This window comes from Onychomys torridus, chromosome 3 (assembly GCF_903995425.1).
Source record: "Onychomys torridus chromosome 3, mOncTor1.1, whole genome shotgun sequence".
In the NCBI taxonomy this organism is placed as follows: domain Eukaryota; kingdom Metazoa; phylum Chordata; class Mammalia; order Rodentia; family Cricetidae; genus Onychomys; species Onychomys torridus.
In genome coordinates, this window is record NC_050445.1 from 103,979,192 (window position 1) to 103,998,422 (window position 19,231).

The following is a 19,231-nucleotide window of genomic DNA, read 5'->3' on the forward strand; positions in this document are numbered from 1 at the left end:
TTTGTGTTCTGACATCATCTGAGCCCCACACTGAAAGCCCACTGAGGGTCAGACATTGCTTGTACAGAGAGCTGTGAAAAGCGGTTTAATGCCATGGTGTGGTGTGGGGATCCAGAGACTTGGGCCTCAGGGCTAGCAGCAGGAATCATTGCGCTGTTGCCTTGGACTTGCTACTTAGAGCTGCTGGCCCGGCCTCTGTGCGGCAGCAGTAGAAACCAGCCTTGATAAACTCTGCAGAGTTGGGGTCTATTCTTGCTGTACATTTGTGACCATTCAGGCAAACAATACATCTGAAGTTAGCCAGGAGGCCACCGGCGATTTTAACTGACACACACATCATGGGGAGGAACCAGCTGCTGTATGGGCCCCCCTTTACATTCTGGTGGCTACAGCAGTGAAAGGGGGTCACTTCCAGGTAGCCCCAACTGTGTACCCTGCTTCCACACAGAGCTCTATAACCCTGTCCCTTCCTTCTACCCACCTGCTCAGAGAATGATTGCAAGGCTGACATCTGCCATGCATGTCACAGGGAACAGAGGTCAGAGATTAAGGGGCTTGTCTGTGGAACCTCTCAGGGTGAGCCAGAGCCTCGGATTCCCACCTGCATCCTTCTGCAACCGATCACTCTTCTCTTCTGCACCATCGTCAGCTTCCGGCTTTATCTCAGGCACAGTGTCCAACTGGTACACGCCTCCCACATAGAGTCCCACAGCAGCCCTGTGCCAATAGCCCTGGGAGATTTTCATTAGATCGGGCATGTTCCTGATAGGCAAGGTGGGGGGCTGCAGGAGACTCACAGAAGGTTCCAGCATTTGTACTGAACAAACACACCTGGTGTTTGTGTTTCATCTTTCTTGGATTATAAGAGGATCCTTTAGGAAGTGACTTGAACCTTGTTTTAGAAAGAGTCTCTCAGTGTCTAGCTGGGCCAGGTGTGGGGTGTGAAAGTGGTCCTCAGTGTTACCTGCTGGGAGGATGGGAGCTGGTGGATTGATGCTGGCTCCTCCATGCTCTTTGTGACCCTCTCACTGGTGGCAGGAAGCATCAGTGAACAAATGACTTCATGCAAGGTCAGGAGCAGAGTGCTCAGATGGCTGTTCCATCATGACTCCAGATGGTTTTTTTAACAGAGTTATAAGAGCATATTGCACTATCAAGATTTGCATGTGTACAGACACACACACACACACACACACACACACACACACACACACCCCTACCTTTGTTCCCCTGTGATCTATGGTCTTCCCACTGAGTGGGCAGATGAATGACATCCAGAATAGGAGGAGTCCCCAGAGCTGGAGTAACTCAAGGCTCCTTCATGGACCTAGAGGAAGTAAACCCAGATCTTTGGGCTCTTCCTCCAAAGCATGGTGTCTGTGTAGACACACTGGCTTCATGATTGTTTCACTTACCATGTTAAGCTTTATAGGGTGTGGAAATAGTGAACATTCATAAACTGTGCTTTGACTTGGGGACTGAGGTTTGTTCCCAGGCTAGAGATGTGTGGCCTATCTTATCTCTACATTGGACAGGGCAGGGGCCACAGCTTGAAGTCAGCCTGTAGTCTCAGGGGTGAATGACCAGCACTCACAGTGTGCTGTGTTGCAGCTCCAGGATGCTCAGTAAGTGCCTAGCCCTTCTTTCCCTCTGGGCATTCTGATTGTCAGTGACTTTATCAGATGCAGCCCGTTGCCCAGGGAACAGTATTTCTAAGCCTTACTTTGAGCTTTGGTAGGTATCCAGGGAGGTGTGGATGCTAGCTCTGGTCTATGATGGCTCCTCCTGGTTCATCTGCTCCTGTCACTCCCAGCAGCCTTCACATACACACTTTCTGTTTAGCTGTCAAAGGCATGAAGGGACAGGACAGAGGTGGCCTCTGGCAGACCCTGACTGTGGCTCTCATCCAGCCTCTGTGTAAAGCCCCACCCCCATGGGTGAGTGGAGCACAGGAGACTGAGTATCCATGAACTTACAGTTGCTCACTAGTCCAGAGCAATTATAGGCATGGCTATGGCTTGGACAGTGCCTCTGGGCTCCCCCGGGGTCCCTCTGAGAATGTGGGAGAAGTATCCCGGCTCCAGACAAACAACCCTGAGGTCCCATGAGTGAGAACAGATTGTGTTGTGACGCTGCAGTGAGACCCCAGAATCTCTGCAGTCCTCTGCTTCTCCATCTTCCCTGGATGTACTTGTCTCTGGCCTGTAGAGCTCTGTCCACCCCTCCCAAGGAGGAGCAGGATTTGAGAGCCTGTCTCTGTGTCCTTGCTGTCTGAAATGTGCCCACTTCTAGACTAACTGTCCCCATCTCCTTTCCCTGCTGTTCCTCTGGTCACACCATACAGTTGTATGCAGTGCAGCAGAAGAGGCATCGAACTGATGTTTGGGAGACCAGAGTTCAAAGTTAGGCTGTACCACCCATCAGCTAGCTTTGTGATTGTGGGCAAGTGCATTAGTTAATTTCCTATTGCTGGGATAAAGTACCATGACCAAGGCAACTTACAGAAGGAAGAGTTCACTGGGACTTAGGATTCCAGAGGGTCAGAGTCCACCAGGGACGGGAGGGATGCCAGCCAGTGACATGGTGAGGTGACTAGAGCTGGAAGCAGAGAGTAAACTGGGAATGGAGTGGGTTTTTAAACCCTCAAAGCCCACCCCCAGTGATGTAATTCCTTCAAAGAGGCTACACTTCCTAAACTTCCCCCAAATAGTGGTGCCCACTTGGGACCACGTCTTCAAACCCGTGAGTCCATGGGCCATATTCTCATTCAAACCACCACAGCAAGTTAAACACGTGTGTGGCACCTGAACTTCTTCTGAATGATGATTGCAAAACAAAACAACAAGCATAAATTTCTGGGGTTCTGTCCATGTTGTGCCCAATGCTAGAATCTCCCTTATTCTTGAAAGGCATGTTTTAAACCACAGAGATCCAAAACCACAGGAAAGTTTAACCCTACATAGATACAATGTTTTTCCCTACACATCTGTGATAAAGTTTACTCAAAAACCTGGAACAGTAATTAACAGTAGTAACTAATAGTAACATCAAATAATAACACCATAACAAAGCCACCAAATCCCAATTCTTGCACTTTGTGGTCCCTGTTAAGGAAAATAAGGGTAGCTTCTAAGGTGGGTAGCATATAGATCAATGTGGATACATTGATCAAAGGGGTAGTTCATGTCTTGGACAGAATAGTAGCAGTAAAGTGAGAGATTTTTGTCATGTTATTCAGAATGACATACCATTTAAGACTTAGAAATTGTTTATTTCTGGGATTTCCCATTTAATATTTTCAGATATGACAAACCATAGGTAACTGAAACCTTAGACAGTTGGGGACAACCTCAGACAGTTGGGGACAGCCTTGGAAAAGCAGAAACACGCTTGGAGGGCACTTCCTCCTAAACAGCTGTTTAGTAGATTTATTGAGGTTAGAACTTACATGCTATAAGATGAGATCATTTTAAGCACCCTGTTCAGTTGGATTGAGTAAACTTACAGAGAGCAACATCATAACATAGGCTTAAACCATTCCCATCTTCCAGATTAGTTGCTGATGTCGACTGGGTCTCTACTCCTGACTCCAAGCGACTTCTCATCTGCTTTGTCTCTGTGGACTTGCCTCGTCTGGACAGAGTATATAAATGGAATTGGGTCTTTGGTAATTAGTTTCTTGCAGGGATCATCTGTGGTACTACATCCTGACTCAGTGAAGGAGGGATGTCCTTAACCTACACTGCTTAGGACCAGAAGTGTTTCAAACTTTGGATTTTTCCCCTAGCTTTTGGAATGTCTACACCAAGTTTAAACACAAAATCATTTGTTTCATACACAGCTCATACAGGAAGAGTGAAGGTAACTTGATGTAACACTCCCAGTGTGTCTGGATTTTACTGTGACCTGCTTCTGTAAGACCAGGTGTGGAGTTTTCTACGTACAGTATCAAATTGCCACACAAAAGTTTTCTGATTTTGGAACACTTTGGGTTTGGGTTTAGGAATCCTTACTCTGCACCTCATTTTTTTAAGTGATAAAACCTATGCCACATGAACATGGTACATTTTGTTGGTGTCCATAAGTTGATGGATGTTTGAGTGGCTTCTCCTTGGGGCTGTGAGGACCAAAAGCTATCGGGAACATTAATGTGTGGGTTGAGCCTATCTGTTTTTTCTACATCTGAGCAATATGTACTCAGGAGCAGAATTACCAGGTGGATTCTTTTTCATTTAAATCTACTTCTTACTGTGTGTGTGTGTGTGTGTGTGTGTGTGTGTGTGTGTGTGTGTGTGTGTGTGTGTGTGTGTGTGTATGAGAGAGAGAGAGAGAGAGAGAGAGAGAGAGAGAGAGAGAGAGAGAGAGAGAGAATGAGCATGTATGTATGGAGGCAGAGAACAGCTTTCAAAAGTCAGTTCTATCCCACAGCACGGTTCAGAGATTGAACTCGGGCCATCCGGCTTGCATAGTAAGTGCCTTTACCTGCTGAACCACCTTGCTAGTCTGAGTCATTAGGTTCTTGTGTCTAATGTTTTACAAAAGCGCCAGGCTGCTTCGCAGGGCCGCTTCGCAGGGCCGTGGACCTAGGCTATGTGGCTATGATGTATGAGGCTCTGTTGCTTCTGCCTTTTGCACTGCAGCCATCCTGCTGGCTGGGGAGAGGGTCTTCCAGCACTTTTGTTCCGAATCTCCTTGAAGGATGCCTTCAAAGGCGTCTGGGGAGTGCCAGGTCAGACAGTGTGATTGGGGTGTTTATTTCAGGCCTTCTAAGAGAATCCCTAGGGATGTCTGGAATGGGCAGTGTTTTCCTGAATGAGGTTCCACTGTGGGCTGAGAACTCAAAGTGTCTTGGAGAAGCCACACGGGTCAGCGACTACTGGCCAAGTCCCTGTTTCTGTAAATAAAGTTTTATTGGAAGGGAGCCACACTCACTCATTTGCAGATTGCCCCTGGCAGCACTCACACTGCAAGGACAGAGCTGGTGGCTGGAATGGAGACAGATGCCTTATGAAGATAGAGCATTTGCCCTCTGACCCTGCATAGAGCTGTGTACACTCCTGGTGCACAGTGACATGTCAGCACCATGTGTGGATGGTCCTGCTGTGGGGATGGGAACAAAGAGGCATGCAGAGCGGTCCATACTGTCCGAACTGGAGTGTGTGGGGTGGGTAAAATGTTGTGGAATTGAGGGGATTGAGAAGGAGGTTCCCTGAAGAAGAAACAGGAGAGTGCAGATAAGCAGGGAGCTGATGGGAGACTTGCTTAGATAAGAGACAGAAGAAACTTGAGGCAGCCCCAGATACACCACACCAAGTTCTTTCTTTGATTGTTCACTTTTCCTTGAATTCTGGGGGTTCTAACACCACCCAGCAGATGTACTTCTGATCTGGCTGCCCCCAAGACAAGGCATTCACGTAGAGGAAGGGTCTCACTCTCCATTCCAGCTTGGCTGGTGGGGGAGGGGCTACACTGTGGACATTGTAGGAGCCCCCCAGGCATGGGAAGAGTGGGTGCCTGAGTTTGTTCCTGGACGAGTGTGAGTGGAATCTGGGCAGTAGAATCCAGAAGGCAGCCCTAGCTCCCCAGAGGGGCCAGGGAAGCACACTTGTTTTCATGATAGGCCTTTTTTTGTTGTTGTAGTTGGTTGCTTCGGGAGACCAGCACGGCTATTTATAGCCTAACCCCTCTGCGCCAGCTTTTAGGGCAGTCTCCATGTCCCTGCCAGCCCTTTCCCACAGGGCAGGTTAAAGAAAGGTGATCTGTTCCCAGGCTCCGTGCACCACATGAAGATGAGGCCTCTCCAGCGGAGGGTGGGAGCAGCCCCTTGCAAGGCCAGCCCCAGCTCTAATGGAGGAAGGGGCAGAAAGAGAGTGCTGGTCTCCAACTCTGTGGCCTCTGGTCAGAGCAGCCTCATCCTAAGGAGCTGTTGCCTTCTGGCCAGAGCCAGCACACAAGGTGAACTACTTAGAGGTACAGGAGACAGGTACTGGAGGAACCCACTGGGGATTCTGGATACTTCTGGTAGGGCTCTCAGAGACAGAAGTTCAAAGCCCAAGACACCCTCCCCTTAGTGGGTCTCCACCAGGCAGCTGGTGTCAGCCGAAGAACTTGGCTCCAGTCCTGTAATCCCACCCTGGGCAATGGCTTTGCCAGCCTGGGCTCCAGTTTCACCATTCATAAGTGCACACTCAGCACTTAATATCTGGGTTCTGAATGTCAGGTTCCAACCAAGTGCAGACTGGAGATACTCAGAAAAAAAAAAAAAAAAAGAATTGCATCTGTCCTGAATGTATCGCGTTTTCTCCTGGTCATGAGTCCCTAAACAGCACAGATCAGCTGTTTGAAGAGCGCTGTACCCTAGGAGGTGTTATCAGTACTTGAGAGATGGTTTAGACCATGCAGCAGGCTGCACTGGGTTTCGTGCGAATACTTCACCACGCTTTATAGAAGGGCCTGGCATCTGCAGGGTCAAGACTTGATGCTCTGCGGACATAGAGGATGGTGGAACTAACCCCCTGAAGTAGTTGTTTGCTATGAAGAAGAAATGCAGTGAGATGGGTGCCCTACCCATAACACCTGTTCCAGCCCCTCCCCTGTCAGCTTCTCCCATTCATTCCTCAGTTCCTTAATAGGGAAGCACATTGGACCAAGCTTCGGGCTTGGTTCCTATCACCTCTCTCTCTGCTGTGGAGAGGTCCTTCCCACCCTCCTCTCATGCTCGCCCTCCTGTGTCTGGAACTCTTCCCTCCGTCATGGCCTTTTTTCTGACAGCTCCCCCTCACACCTCTAACCCAAGAGCTTCACTCCCTGAGAGAGCCACCTCACTGGGGTCTCTCCTCCATCCATTCCCCCTAGGTCTCCGCTGCAGAGTGAGGCTCTCTGTCTTGATGGTGGCTAGGTCGGCCCCTTGCCCCTGTATTTCCTCTGTGTTGTCTTGGAGGTGGCCTTCCCCATGCTGTCCATTCCCTCTGTCCTGTCTGTGCCTTCTTGAGGGGCTTTCCCTTCCTTCCTGTGCCCTGGACTTGGGGTTCTGGGAACTAGTCACAGACCATCTCTTTTCCAGTTCTCTCTGAAAGCCCCAGGTTTCAGGTATGACCCTTTTCCCTGCCTCTGTTTTCCGAGCTTTGGATCCAGAGACCCAGTGGCCTCCAGGCTTTTCGGTTATGAGTGTCCTACCTTGAGCCATCTAAGCCTAGTTTTTTGTCAGCTTGACACAATCTAGAGTTATCTGAGAAAAGGGAACCACAGCTGAGAAAATGACCCATCAACTGGCCCGAAGGCAACTTCTGTGGGACATCTTCTTGATTGATGAATAATGGGAGAGCGCCCAGCCCAGGAGGTACCAACCCTGGGCAGGTGGATAAGAAACCAGGCTGGGCAAACCATGAGGAGCAAGCCAGGAAGCAGCATTTCCCCATGGCCCCTGCTTCAGTTCCTGCCTCTGGGTCCTTCTCTGTCTTCCTTCCGTGGTGGACTACAAGCTGTCAGATGAAATGAACCCTTTCCTCCCCAGGTTGCTCTTGTCCATAGTGTTTTGTCACAGAGCTAGAAAGCTAACTAGGACACCATCTTGTCTTAAAGAACTCATCCGCCCCTCACCCCTGACACATCCCAACCGTCCCTATTTACTGTCCCAACTAAGGTGAAACACCCCACGTTACACCACCTTTATAATCCACTCTTCCTGATACAGATGAAGCTGGGTTTCCAGAAGCACCTGTCTGACCTAACAAGGTATCAGCCCTCTTTAGATTCTTCGCAGCTCCCCCCACACTGCAAGGTGCATGCTGTGCCTCACCTGCACCTCTGCTTCTGCACTGGCCACACATGCCTCACTGCACCCTTTCTGGCCTCCAGCTTTTGCCCTGGCTTGACTTTCTGCCCCCAAGGCCTCTCTCTGCCTTCTTTGCTAACTTTCTTCCTACCTTTTGGCACGCCCCCCCTCCACATTGACTCTGGTGACAGTGTCTCACTGTGCCTGAGGCTTCACTGTTCTCTCCATGGCTGCCAATGTCCTTATCTCCCTTTCCACTGGGTCTTGAGTGCTTATGGGACCTCTAGACTTGGCACAGCATCCGCCATCCCTGCGGTGCTCACTAAGAGCTTGGATATAGCGATCCTTCAGTAGCTCTGGATTAGAGCTGGAGTTAGTGAGCTGGAAGCAATGCAGAGTTGATGTTGGGGTTCTGGGAGACCCATGGAGGCTGCCAAGTTCCTATCCAAGCTCCATCACTTGCTAATGTGACTCTCGCCAAGTTCCTTAACCTGGCTGGACCTCAGTTTCCCCATCCTTGAAGCAATAATAATGTGTCCCTGTCTCAAGGCTCATGGGATGGGGTAGATGTTTTTGTGCCTGGGTAGCCTTTGGAGGGAGGTCCCATTAATGCCTTTTTACAGATGAGAAAGCTGAGGCCCAGAGAGTTGATGTTCCCCAACCAAGGCGGAGCACCTGAAGGGAAACAGAGCTGGCCTTGAACTCAGCTGTTTGGTGTATGCCAAGGGCTGGAGACACCTGGCCCTATCCCTCCAGGTTGAGATCACAGCCTCCAGGTAGAAGTCTGCAGAAATATGCTAAAAGGTGCTCTCTCTGTCTGTCTCTGTCTGTCTTTCTCTGTCTCTGTCTCTGCCTCTCTCTGCCTCTGTCTCTGTCTCTGTCTGTCTCTGTCTCTCTCTGCCTCTGCCTCTGTCTCTCTGTGTCTCTGCCTCTGTCTGCCTCTCTCTCTGTCTCTGTCTCTCTCTGTCTCTCTCTGTCTCTGTCTCTGCCTCTGCCTCTGTCTCTCTCTGTCTCTGCCTCTACCTCTGTCTCTCTCTGTCTCTGCCTCTGTCTCTCTCTGTCTCTGCCTCTGTCTCTCTCTGCCTCTGTCTGTCTCTGGATATGCTCCAATGCCATTGCATAGTGCTCAGTTAAGTGTGACTTGCATACAGTCATTTCCCCAAGGAGCTCTAGCTATTCCTGAGTATTGAGTGCGTCCGCTCTGGGCACAGTGTCCAGAGGTCCGGTCCTGGGTCCTTGCCGGCCAGCATGTTGGCAGCAAGCTCTTCCCCATTCAGCCACCTCTTGTGCTCCAGTGCTTTATGGGGGAGGGTCATTAAGAAAGCTTTTTCCCAGGAAGAGCTGTGCCTTCACCGAGTCTCTGCTGTGGAGTGCCCAGCCCCCATACTGTCAAAAGCTGCCCTTGTAGGTTTCAAAACAAGCCCACAGCCCAGCAAGCTGAGAACCCCCGTCCACTGAGGTTGCTTTTCTCCAGAACCTGCTGGGTGATAATCAGCACTGGTAGAACATAAAGAAAACAGTTTGAAGATGTTTTCAAATCGAGTCTGATGGAACAAAAGAGCAGTTCATCCGCTGTGGCTTTTTGTGTGCTGCTTCCCAATTGGGAAATGAGGTTGTTCAGTTAAGTGAGGGGGCGCCAGAGGCCGCTGAGGCTTGCAGCTTCCACAATGTGAAGAGGGGCATGCAGCCAGCTCCCTCCTAGCAGGCTTGCTCCCTCCTTCCTTTCTCTGTCCCTGTGTGTTTTCAGACTTCAGATCCCCAATTCACCAGACAAGTCAACCAATAAGAAAACACACATACACACCCCAACCAGCTGGGTAACCTGTATGTGTTTTCATGAGCTGTCCCAAACCTAGACTAGACAGATGCAGAGCATGTCGTGTCCATGCACGGGGACCTAAGGTTATTACTCCTCTCCAATCAATGGGCTATCCTTTGAGGTGTAGCAATTTGTATGACAATAGATGTACATCTGCTGCTGGGTTCCAAATATGCAGACAGGAGAGGCATTGGGCACCCTGAAATTTCATGCACAATTTAGGGAATGGTGATATTTCTAGCAAGAAATTCTATCCCTGCAGTAACTCTCAAAGAGCAAGAAAAGAATATAGTTGCTTTCCACCTTGGAGGTCTTTGGAGGGATGCTTGTTCCTGTGGCAAAACTGGATCCATCGACTGCTACAGAAGCCCCCAAAAACTTCCTGTAAGAAATTATAGATAAGACATATTTTGAAGTGTGAGTAGAACTGAGCCAGGAGAGGAAGGGAGAGGAGATTTCATCCCCCCCAATTCCTGTCAAGAAAATGGCAGAGTTAAAAATGACTCAGGTGGCGATTGTCACTCTCTTCTCCATGACTAGGGTCCTGCTTCTGGGAGTCCAAATTTTTTTCATTTGGTAAGAAAATTCATATAAGACATGGCCCACTGCTCCCAGGGATCTACTGGGCAAAAACGCTTCTCAGCTTCCGCGCTAGAATTTAAGGTCTTTACAGACTCGTAAGGTCTTTGTGAGGTGTGAGATCCTCCAATGAATTCAAGCTGAAGACCGCTAAAGCATGAACTGTGGTTGTTGTTGGGCCTGGCCAGCTGACTCCTTCCTTCTTACTGCAGTCTCCTTTTGCCCAGCTTAGCCTAGTTGAGCATACTGACCTATTCTCGGAACCTAAGGTAGTGCCCAGTGCATAGCAGGCCCCTAGGAGATATGTACTTAGGGTGGTTGCTCCCGTTTCTTCCAGCCGTGAGCTGGTTTCTAGTAACCCTGTGGCTGCCCACAGTCTGATTTTGTTTGGGGGCCTGCCTGATTTCTCCAGCAGGGGCTGGGGCTGCAGGGAGCCTGCTGACCAGTGCTAATTGGTGTCATTGAGTAATTAATGCAGAATCAGGCCCGAGCTGATTCCCAGGGAGACAGACACTGAGGGTGGCTTTCATGCTTGGTGGGATGGGAGTTCCTTTCTCCGGGGACATTCTCAGAGCACTAAAGGCGACTGGCACCGTCTGGTAGGGGTGGCTTGGCAGCCAGAATGGGGTTCGTGGAGCAAGTGTAGAGGGGGTTTGTGCTGGTGCCACGGTTGGACACAATATGGAGCGTGGCAAGTTTGACTTTAAAGAAACACAACCCCAGGGTGGGCTCTGGGAGCCAGGCAAGCGTCAGCTCTGAAGAATTGATGGGCCCTTGGAGAAGGCCATGGGAGACATTTACAGCATAGCTGGTGTCCTCACTACTCTAAGGCCTGGGTCCTCTTGGTATGGGCACCCCTCTGCCTTAGCATGGGTCCCCTCTCTCTACTTCTCCCACCATTCCATCTGCCCTCTGTCCCCCAAATGCACCACATTCTTGTATCTAGAGGTTTAAAGGTTTCACTTAACCTAGAACAGTCTCCTTCCTTCAGAGTGTAGATCATTTATTTATTTATTTATTTATTTATTTATTTATTTATTTATTTTGGGTGCTGAGGATCGAACCCAGGGCCTTGTGCTTGCTAGGCAAGCGCTCTACCACTGAGCTAAATCCCCAACCCCAGAGTGTAAATCTTACACTCTTTTTCCCAGGAGGCTTCTGGAGGCTGCCTGCAGCAGTGAAGATTGGTTGAAGTATGTTGCAGTAACAAACCAGAGTCTTCACTGATTGCTGGCTCTGTGTCTGGGGCAGTGCCACAGGAACGGAGCTACTAGAAGCCTCCTCACCTTGACACTCTTCCATAGTCACAGCAAAGGGAGAAAAGGGAGCTGGAGAGCCATGACACCTAGCTCTAGAAGCTTCTCTCTGATTCGACACATGTTCTAGAGTCCTGTGGCGACCCTTGAGTTCAGCAGAGCAGCAATGTGTAATCTCCTCTTAAGAACACAGACTATTTATAAAGCAGTGCAGTCTCCTAGGTACGTCAGACTCAACGGGGTGATTCCTAAGACCATTGTGCCACATGTTTTTTTTTTTGTTTGTTTTTTTGTTTTTTGTTTTTTTTCTACTTTTTGACTAGAACATGGTTCCACCAAGTCACAGGCTGGGCCTTGTTTTTCTCAGAGGCCTCCTGCCCAGCCCAGTGTCTCACAGTTAGTGAATGATGGACGATGGTGGATGGGAGTATCAGAGAGCGGCCCATCCTTGTTCCTCTATTGCTCTGTCTCTGCCACAGGTAGGGATACAAGGGACATCTTCGGTCCAGTGACTCCCACCCTCTCTCCACAGACGCCGGGTCTTGGCTATATCTGATGGTATTGAACATATTGGGAACCTCCGTTGGGAGTTGGCGTTGTGTCTCTTGGCAGCCTGGACCATCTGCTACTTCTGCATCTGGAAGGGTACCAAGTCGACTGGAAAGGTAAGAGTTAACTGTTGAGCAGCTAGCCACAACAGGAGATGGTTTTTATACACGCTAACAAGTGACCTATAGATCATGGAGAAGATCATGTTGGACATACCAGCTTGGGACAAGAGACCACCTGGGAGCCAAGAGCCAGCTCCTTCACATAGCTGCCACACACTTCAGGGCTATTCTGCTTTGCTTGAAGCTTTGGATTTCTCCTCTGTGAAATACCAAAGCCTTATCCCACCTCTTTGGGTGAGTCAAGAGTCACATAAGGCAAGGCTGGATACGATATATTGAAGACTGGAATATGCCCAACACCTGGGGCCATAATTCTTATGCTGCTGAGCCTGACTCCAGTTATATACCAGGGCAGACAATGCTGGCCTCCCCACTAACCATCCTAGGTGTCTCTATGTCTCACGTTCCTGCAGTGTGGAGCAGGGAGCAAGGACTTCTGTCTTGCAGCCTTGCCGTGCTAGCTGTACCAGGTGGCCTCCAGGGTCCTAGGGGAAGAAAGAGGGAAGATGGTGGCCAGCTCTGAACTGCCTTGGAATTGTATTAGTCTCCACCACAGGACGGCTGCTGGTCAGAACCTGAGCCTCTTCCAACCACAGGGGCCCTTGGGTCAGAGCACAACATGGACTGTCCACCTCAAGATTGACATTTGTGGCCATGTTCAGCTCGGTTGTGTGGTTTACAAAAAGAAGGAACTGAAGGAAAAGAGTTAATTCACTGGCAATGTCTATAACTCAGGTGCTCTGGTTGGCCACCATCCCTCACTGACCCCTGCTGCTCCTACTCCTGTGGCTGAGGATCGCGACCATCAGGCTCTTGTCTGACTCATTCTATTTGCTTATGAGAAATGGGAAAGGAAACATTCCTGCACCTGAGCCTCCCGACTCCACTACCCTTCATGGATGTGGGTGACACGGTAGTTGCTGGTCATCTGTGTTTTAAGTTCTTGACTGGGACGAGAGCTAGAGGGGAAGCCTCCAAGCACTGAGGGACCAGCAACTCTGAGTCCCTTTGTGAAAGCTGCTCCCCTGAAGCCCCTCAGGGGTGGGTGTGGACTGAAGAAACTGCTGAGCATGGGAGGCAGGGCGGCTGGCAGGAGGGAAGCTGGGAAGACACAGAGACACAGGAGAATGACACATGAGCAAGGCAGTGTATGCCGAAAGACTGTCATGGAGGTACCTGGGAACCCCCGCTGTAGAACAAGGACATTTGTGTCCCTCCAGCCATGGTGATCAGCTGGACGTTGCCTTCTGTGGGTTATGATGCCACAAAGGTGATATGATCCCTCTGGTTTTGCAAATAAGGAGTGCTTATCTTTTTGCTCCACTTTAGACTGTCACCTTGTTCTCCCTGTGTCTCTCCTTGCTGCCTTCTCTAGCTGAAGAAGAGGATAACTGGATGGCTAAGAGCCAGCCTCAGTGGCTGGGAAGCTGGCTCAGCAGTTAGTCCTTGGAACTCCTCCAGGGGACCTGAGTTTAGCTACCAGCACCCATGTTAGGTGTGTCACAGCCTCCTGTAACTACAGCTCCATGGAATCTGGTGCCTCTGGCCTCTGCAGGCACCTGTGTTAACACATGTGCATGCACGCACATGCACACACACACACACACACACACACACACACACACACACACACACTTTTAAAAAATAATAAATCTTAAGGATAACAACAACAAAAAATCAGGACTCGCTCACCGTGAATCAATCACCTGGAATCAGGACTCAGTCACCATGTCTGTCGTTCACTGGCTATGTTGTAGAGTGCCCAGATTAACATCTCTGAGCCTCAGTTTCCCTTCTATAGAATGAGATGCATGAGCTGGCTGCACGGTGAGACAAAGGGTATACATACATGAGGTTGCATGTTAGTGTGGAACAGTGTGAGTTCACAGGAAGTACTGGGTGAATGGAGGTGTTCCATAATCTTGTATAAAGATAAACTATAACTTAAGGGGTGGTCTCTGAGCTGGGAGTGGCGGCACACACCTGTACCTCAGTGCTGGGGAGGCTGGGTGGGAGGACTGAGCTCAGTCTTCCTGGGCTGCACAGCAAGACCCCATTTAAGAGAAGGAGGAGGAAGAACAAAGCAAGGGGGGGGGAGAAGAAAAACATTAAAAATGCCTTCTGAGTCCTGCTGGAGACTGGCATAATCCAGTGGGTTCACATTCCTATTACATTTCTACTTATCTAATGTGTCAATGTGTCGTGTGTATGTGTTGGGGGAGGGGCATCAGAGGACAACTTAACTGAAGTCTCTTTCAACTGAGTGGGTCTGAGGGATCAAACTTAAACTCTGCAGCAAGTGCTTTCCCTGCTGAGGCCTCTTAACAGCCCTCAATACGTTTCTAAAAGTGAGGAAAACACACCGTGCACCCATCCCAGTAGGTCAGTAGGAATGCCTCAGGAAGCTGAGGGGAAGGGCCACGCTATGGTAGCACAGCCACCAATACTGCTTCTTGGAGGCCGTGCCTAGATCAGTGGGCTTGGCTGGGCCACAGTGATGTGTGGCACAAGAAGAACTAAGCCAACTGGGGTTTATGCATGGTGGGAGCTGTCGGTATGAGCCTGGCATGCGGCCACAGCAAGACACGTTTACACTTAACCTTTGTGCGGACTATGTGCTGTTGTCCCGGGGCGGTGCGCAGCCCAGATGTTGGGGAAGTCCTGCTGCTGGACTGGGCTCTAGGAAGGGCAGGTGCAGTCTGGGGCATTTTAGATGAAGCTGCCAAGAAAGAGGAGAAGCAGGCGAGTCTTTAGCCATGTTGTCCCTTCTGGCCCTTCACTTGACAGGGGATGCTATATCCCTGCTTTGTGGGGAATTAGTGTTCTGTTTCACAAGTGGAGAGCTGGAGACTGACCAACCAGCCTGGTTACAGGTGTCCTGTGACGGTGCCTCAGCCTCACCTCAGAACTTTGGCCCCTCTTGGACTCTTGGTTTTTGTGGCCTTGAACTTGCTGTGTAGTTAAATATGACCTTAAACTTGTGATCCTCCTGCCTCCACCTCCTGAGTGTCGGGATTACAGATGTGTGCCACCACACCCATTGGCAGCAGCCCTGTTTGCAGAGGCAGCAGATGAAAAGACTAACTCAAGCACCCTCAAGCAGGCAGCAGCGGAGGGGGCTGAAATCCAAGCACTGGTGACTGTACAGCCCATGTTCTGCATAAGGGCACAGTCACACCACCTGCAGCATCCTGAGGATGGTCGTGGCTGTCTTGTGACCTAATTAGAAAGAGGTTAAAGAGACTGCTTAGTATATAGTCAGAACACAGGGGTGGCTTCATATGTCTGAACAAATGCTTTTCAAGGCAATACTGATACTAGATCTGGTGAGCAGATGGACCATACTCTTGCAGGCTGGCATCTATAGGATGCTCCCCATGTCCCCAAGGCCACAGTGACATGCAAGGTGAGAGCCATTTTGTCAGAACTAAAACTCCTTAGGCTAGGGTATCAAGCCCACACCACCCTGACTTTATGCATGAAAAAAACCAAAACAAAACACTGAGGCATGGAGTCAAAAAGGGACTTTTCCAGTGTCACAGAGCAAGTGTGTCAGGCCAGGCACTCAGCTTTTTATCAATGGTGGGGTTCCAAGGTCACACCTAGCAACTTATGAAGAAGAGGCCATGAATTGTCGGGTGCATTCAGTGGGGGTTGGGTGGGTGGTAGCTAGCATGGGCTAGCTTCTGTCTTTTACCCATTGAATCTTGGATATGAGTCCGGAACCTAGAAGTCTTTTGTGTTCTGTACAAAAACATCTGAAAATAAAACATGGGTTCATCTGAGGTGTCCTGTGTAGGCAGCGGTTACCCCTGGTCCCAGCATGGGAACCCCGGCAAGAGCTGTTTGCATGGCATTCCCCAAGGAAGGAGTCATCCATCGTCTCTGGACTGTTCAGGTCTTTGGATGTGGTGGCGTCCTCCTCTTCATCACCTCCTGAAGATCCAGCATGCCTCCCAAGAAGTCAGAGCTCATCAGACATGTCTAGCTGACGTGTTCATTAGTGTGAGGAAAGTTCCTGGTCCTCCTATCTCCAAGCTAAAATCTGCTTCTGTCTTTAGCACAATTTGCTCAGTTCTTCCCGTGATCAGGGAGGCAAACACTGCTTGTGTGACCTCATAATCAATGGATCTGGGAACAGATCACCAACATACAGACCCCAGGGGAAGCTGTGACATACCACAGGTGAAGTCCCCATAGCACTATATAACAGAGACGGTGTTCAAAATGGCTATGACGGGCCACAAGGTTTTTCTGGCATCGGTATCTTCCCCAGAAGACATCTGACACCACAGAGGCCAGCACTCAGTACCTTCTGGGGTCTAATGATCAATCCTAACCCCAGAAGATGCTTCTCCAAGAGGAATGGATACAGGAAAGGGCTCTGCCACCCACTTGTTGCGTCATAAGCCTGGTGGAGTGCACAGATGTCACTCTGTGCCAGTGAAGACAGTGGACAGTGTGGTCCTTGATGGGTTTGCAGTGTGCAGCCCTCAAGGGTAGGTAATATGCAGCTGGTGAGAGTGGGCATGCTAATATAGGCAGTTGTAGTTGAGTGCCCGGATGTTGCTCCTCAGTAATGCAGCAGCTGAACAAGTCAGATACTGAGAGCTTCCAGAACCTCTACAGTGTGTTCGCCCGGGAGGCATCTTTGTTTTTAAACTCTTACAAGTCATGGATGACCGGAAAGTTGGCCCAAGGCTGCCCAGTGACCAGGAACATCACTAACATTCAAATTCATGTCTTCGCCTGTTCTGTGCCCTCGGTAAGGAACAGTGTGCAGATTCAAGGACAAGACCTTGGTTGTTGTTCTGAGCCCATGGGAGTTGCTCATTCATCACTTCCCTTTCCTGCCTCAGAAAAAGTTGCTGAGATTTCCATGCTGTTTCTTCTCTCTAGATACTGTGGAAGCTCCTGGAGTTTCCTATGGATTTAAAAGGGAACTGAATAGTTGATCATATTGTAAATCCTGAATGAACAAGGCTTGTTACCTTCCAGGTGATAAAGTGTCACTGTGGAGGCCTGAGACTGAGGACCCAGATCGTTGATGTGACTGATTTTCCTGTGTCCATACATCTACCAAATTCACCATGCTTGCCTCTGCTCTCAGCTCCCCTTGCACAAAGCCACTAAGTCGTTTTGGTCAACGCCACTAACCTCTCATCCAGTTATTGGCCAAGTCCGCTGACGACCTTTGTGCAGACAAAAGCACTTTTGTGCATAGATCAACACACTCAAGTGCAGCGGGTCAATGAAGCAAAAATTGCAGGTGACATCTCGACGCCCTTCTCTCGCACCATCCAAGTGGAACGCTGTGTGTGTGTTGATGCTATGGTTTGCTGTTCCCTCAGGTGAAGCTCTGTGAATTTCAAAGCTTTTTGTCTGCATTCTCCTGTGGTGGCTCTGCTAGGCCTTCATCTAACCCAGCAGTTGGCCAAACGTTGCTTCAGCAGACCTGACCCACTGCCTCCATCTTTAAGCAGCACCTGTTCACCCCAGTGTTGGCCAGCTACTGCACATGGTGGGACGGAGGAACTGCCCGGGGCCTTGTGGCCCACAAAGATGTTGAGCATCCCTAATCCAAAAACCCGAAATCCAAAAATTTTCCAAAGTCCAAAGCTTTCTGAGGACTGATGTAACACCTGAAGAAATCCCATATTTTGAAACTTTGTTTCATATACAAATTTACCAAGATATATACAATTATCTTTCAGCTGTGTATTTAAGATGCTTAAGAGCATAGTTGAATTTTGTGTTTAGTCTTGGACCCATACCCAATCTATCTCAATGTGTACAATATGTATAAACATCCCAAATATGTACATATAACCCAACTTAAAAATCTGAAATCCCAAACAGTCCTGGTTGCAAACATTTCAAGTAGCTTTGATAAGGAGTTCAATAGGACAGTCCAATAGTCTAAACCTGTTATGTGAATGTTTCCCTTTTAATAAAGCTGACTAAAAACTGCTGTCACCTAGTGCATGGGCCATTTCAACCACCGGGAAACAACAGTGACTGTTTGTGAAGGATCCTTCACACATACATGTGGCTACCAGATGCATGCACATACCACATGAAAAAACATACATACATACATACATACATACATATGTACATATACCCAAATTCACATATACACACACACATGCACACAAATACACAGATACATGCAGGTGTGCACATACACATGCATGTACCTACAGACACATACAGACAAATGCATGCCCACACACATATAAACCCATATACATGTATGTACCTATATACACAGAAACATGCACATATACACATACACACATATATACATGTACATAGTCATATACACATATACATACAGACACATGCATATATATACATACCCATATACACACATGATCATACATATATGCACATGTGCATATACACATGCCCATGCCCATGTGTGCACATACATATACATAAACATGCATACAAATGTATATACATACAGACACAACTATATACACATGCACATATACACACAGGCACACCTGTATCCATATGCATATATACACACAGACACATGCACACATGTACACATAGATACAGTCATACATGCACACACACACACATATATACACATATAAACACACACCCATGTGCCCACACATACACTCACAAACACACACTGCTTGTTCTTGCTCCTCATACATTATCTCCCATGTCCAGATGCTCTTCAGTTGAGGTTTAGTTTGTTATTTTGGCCGTGCTGGGGTGCAACCCAGGACCTTAGGCATGCATGGTAGGCAAGCTACTCTACCACAGAGCTCTTATCCCAGGCCAGCGCTTATTGTTAGCGGGTCTGATCCTTCTGTTCATACCGACCCCCGGTGAGTGTTGGCCGTGCACCCACTGTGCATCACACCCAGATGGGGGCTCTTTAGAGTGGCAAGTTGCACAGCACATGGAGCCTTTGATTTCCTGCAGAGGGAGGGGAGTAAGTAACAGAAATGCTGTTGGGGAGTGATGGGCTCTGGCAGAAGGATGCAGAAGGGGTTCCCCAGAGACTGTGTGGAACCATGGCCGAGGGTCAAGCCACCAGTTGCAATTCTCAGGGAGGGAGGCCCTGATGAAGTCAGGAGCCTTGCAAAGCCAGGTGGAGAGTTGATTG

The 19,231-nt window shown here is 49.1% G+C and overlaps 1 protein-coding gene across 1 annotated transcript in view; it reads left to right on the top strand.

The window, feature by feature from the left end:
• Positions 1–19,231, top strand: part of Slc6a11 (solute carrier family 6 member 11) — a 121,580-nt gene that overhangs the window by 21,278 nt on the left and 81,071 nt on the right. Inside the window, exon 5 of the mRNA XM_036181726.1 lies at positions 11,961–12,093. Coding sequence (XP_036037619.1) covers positions 11,961–12,093 — 133 coding nt within the window. The remainder of the gene's footprint in view (positions 1–11,960; positions 12,094–19,231) is intronic.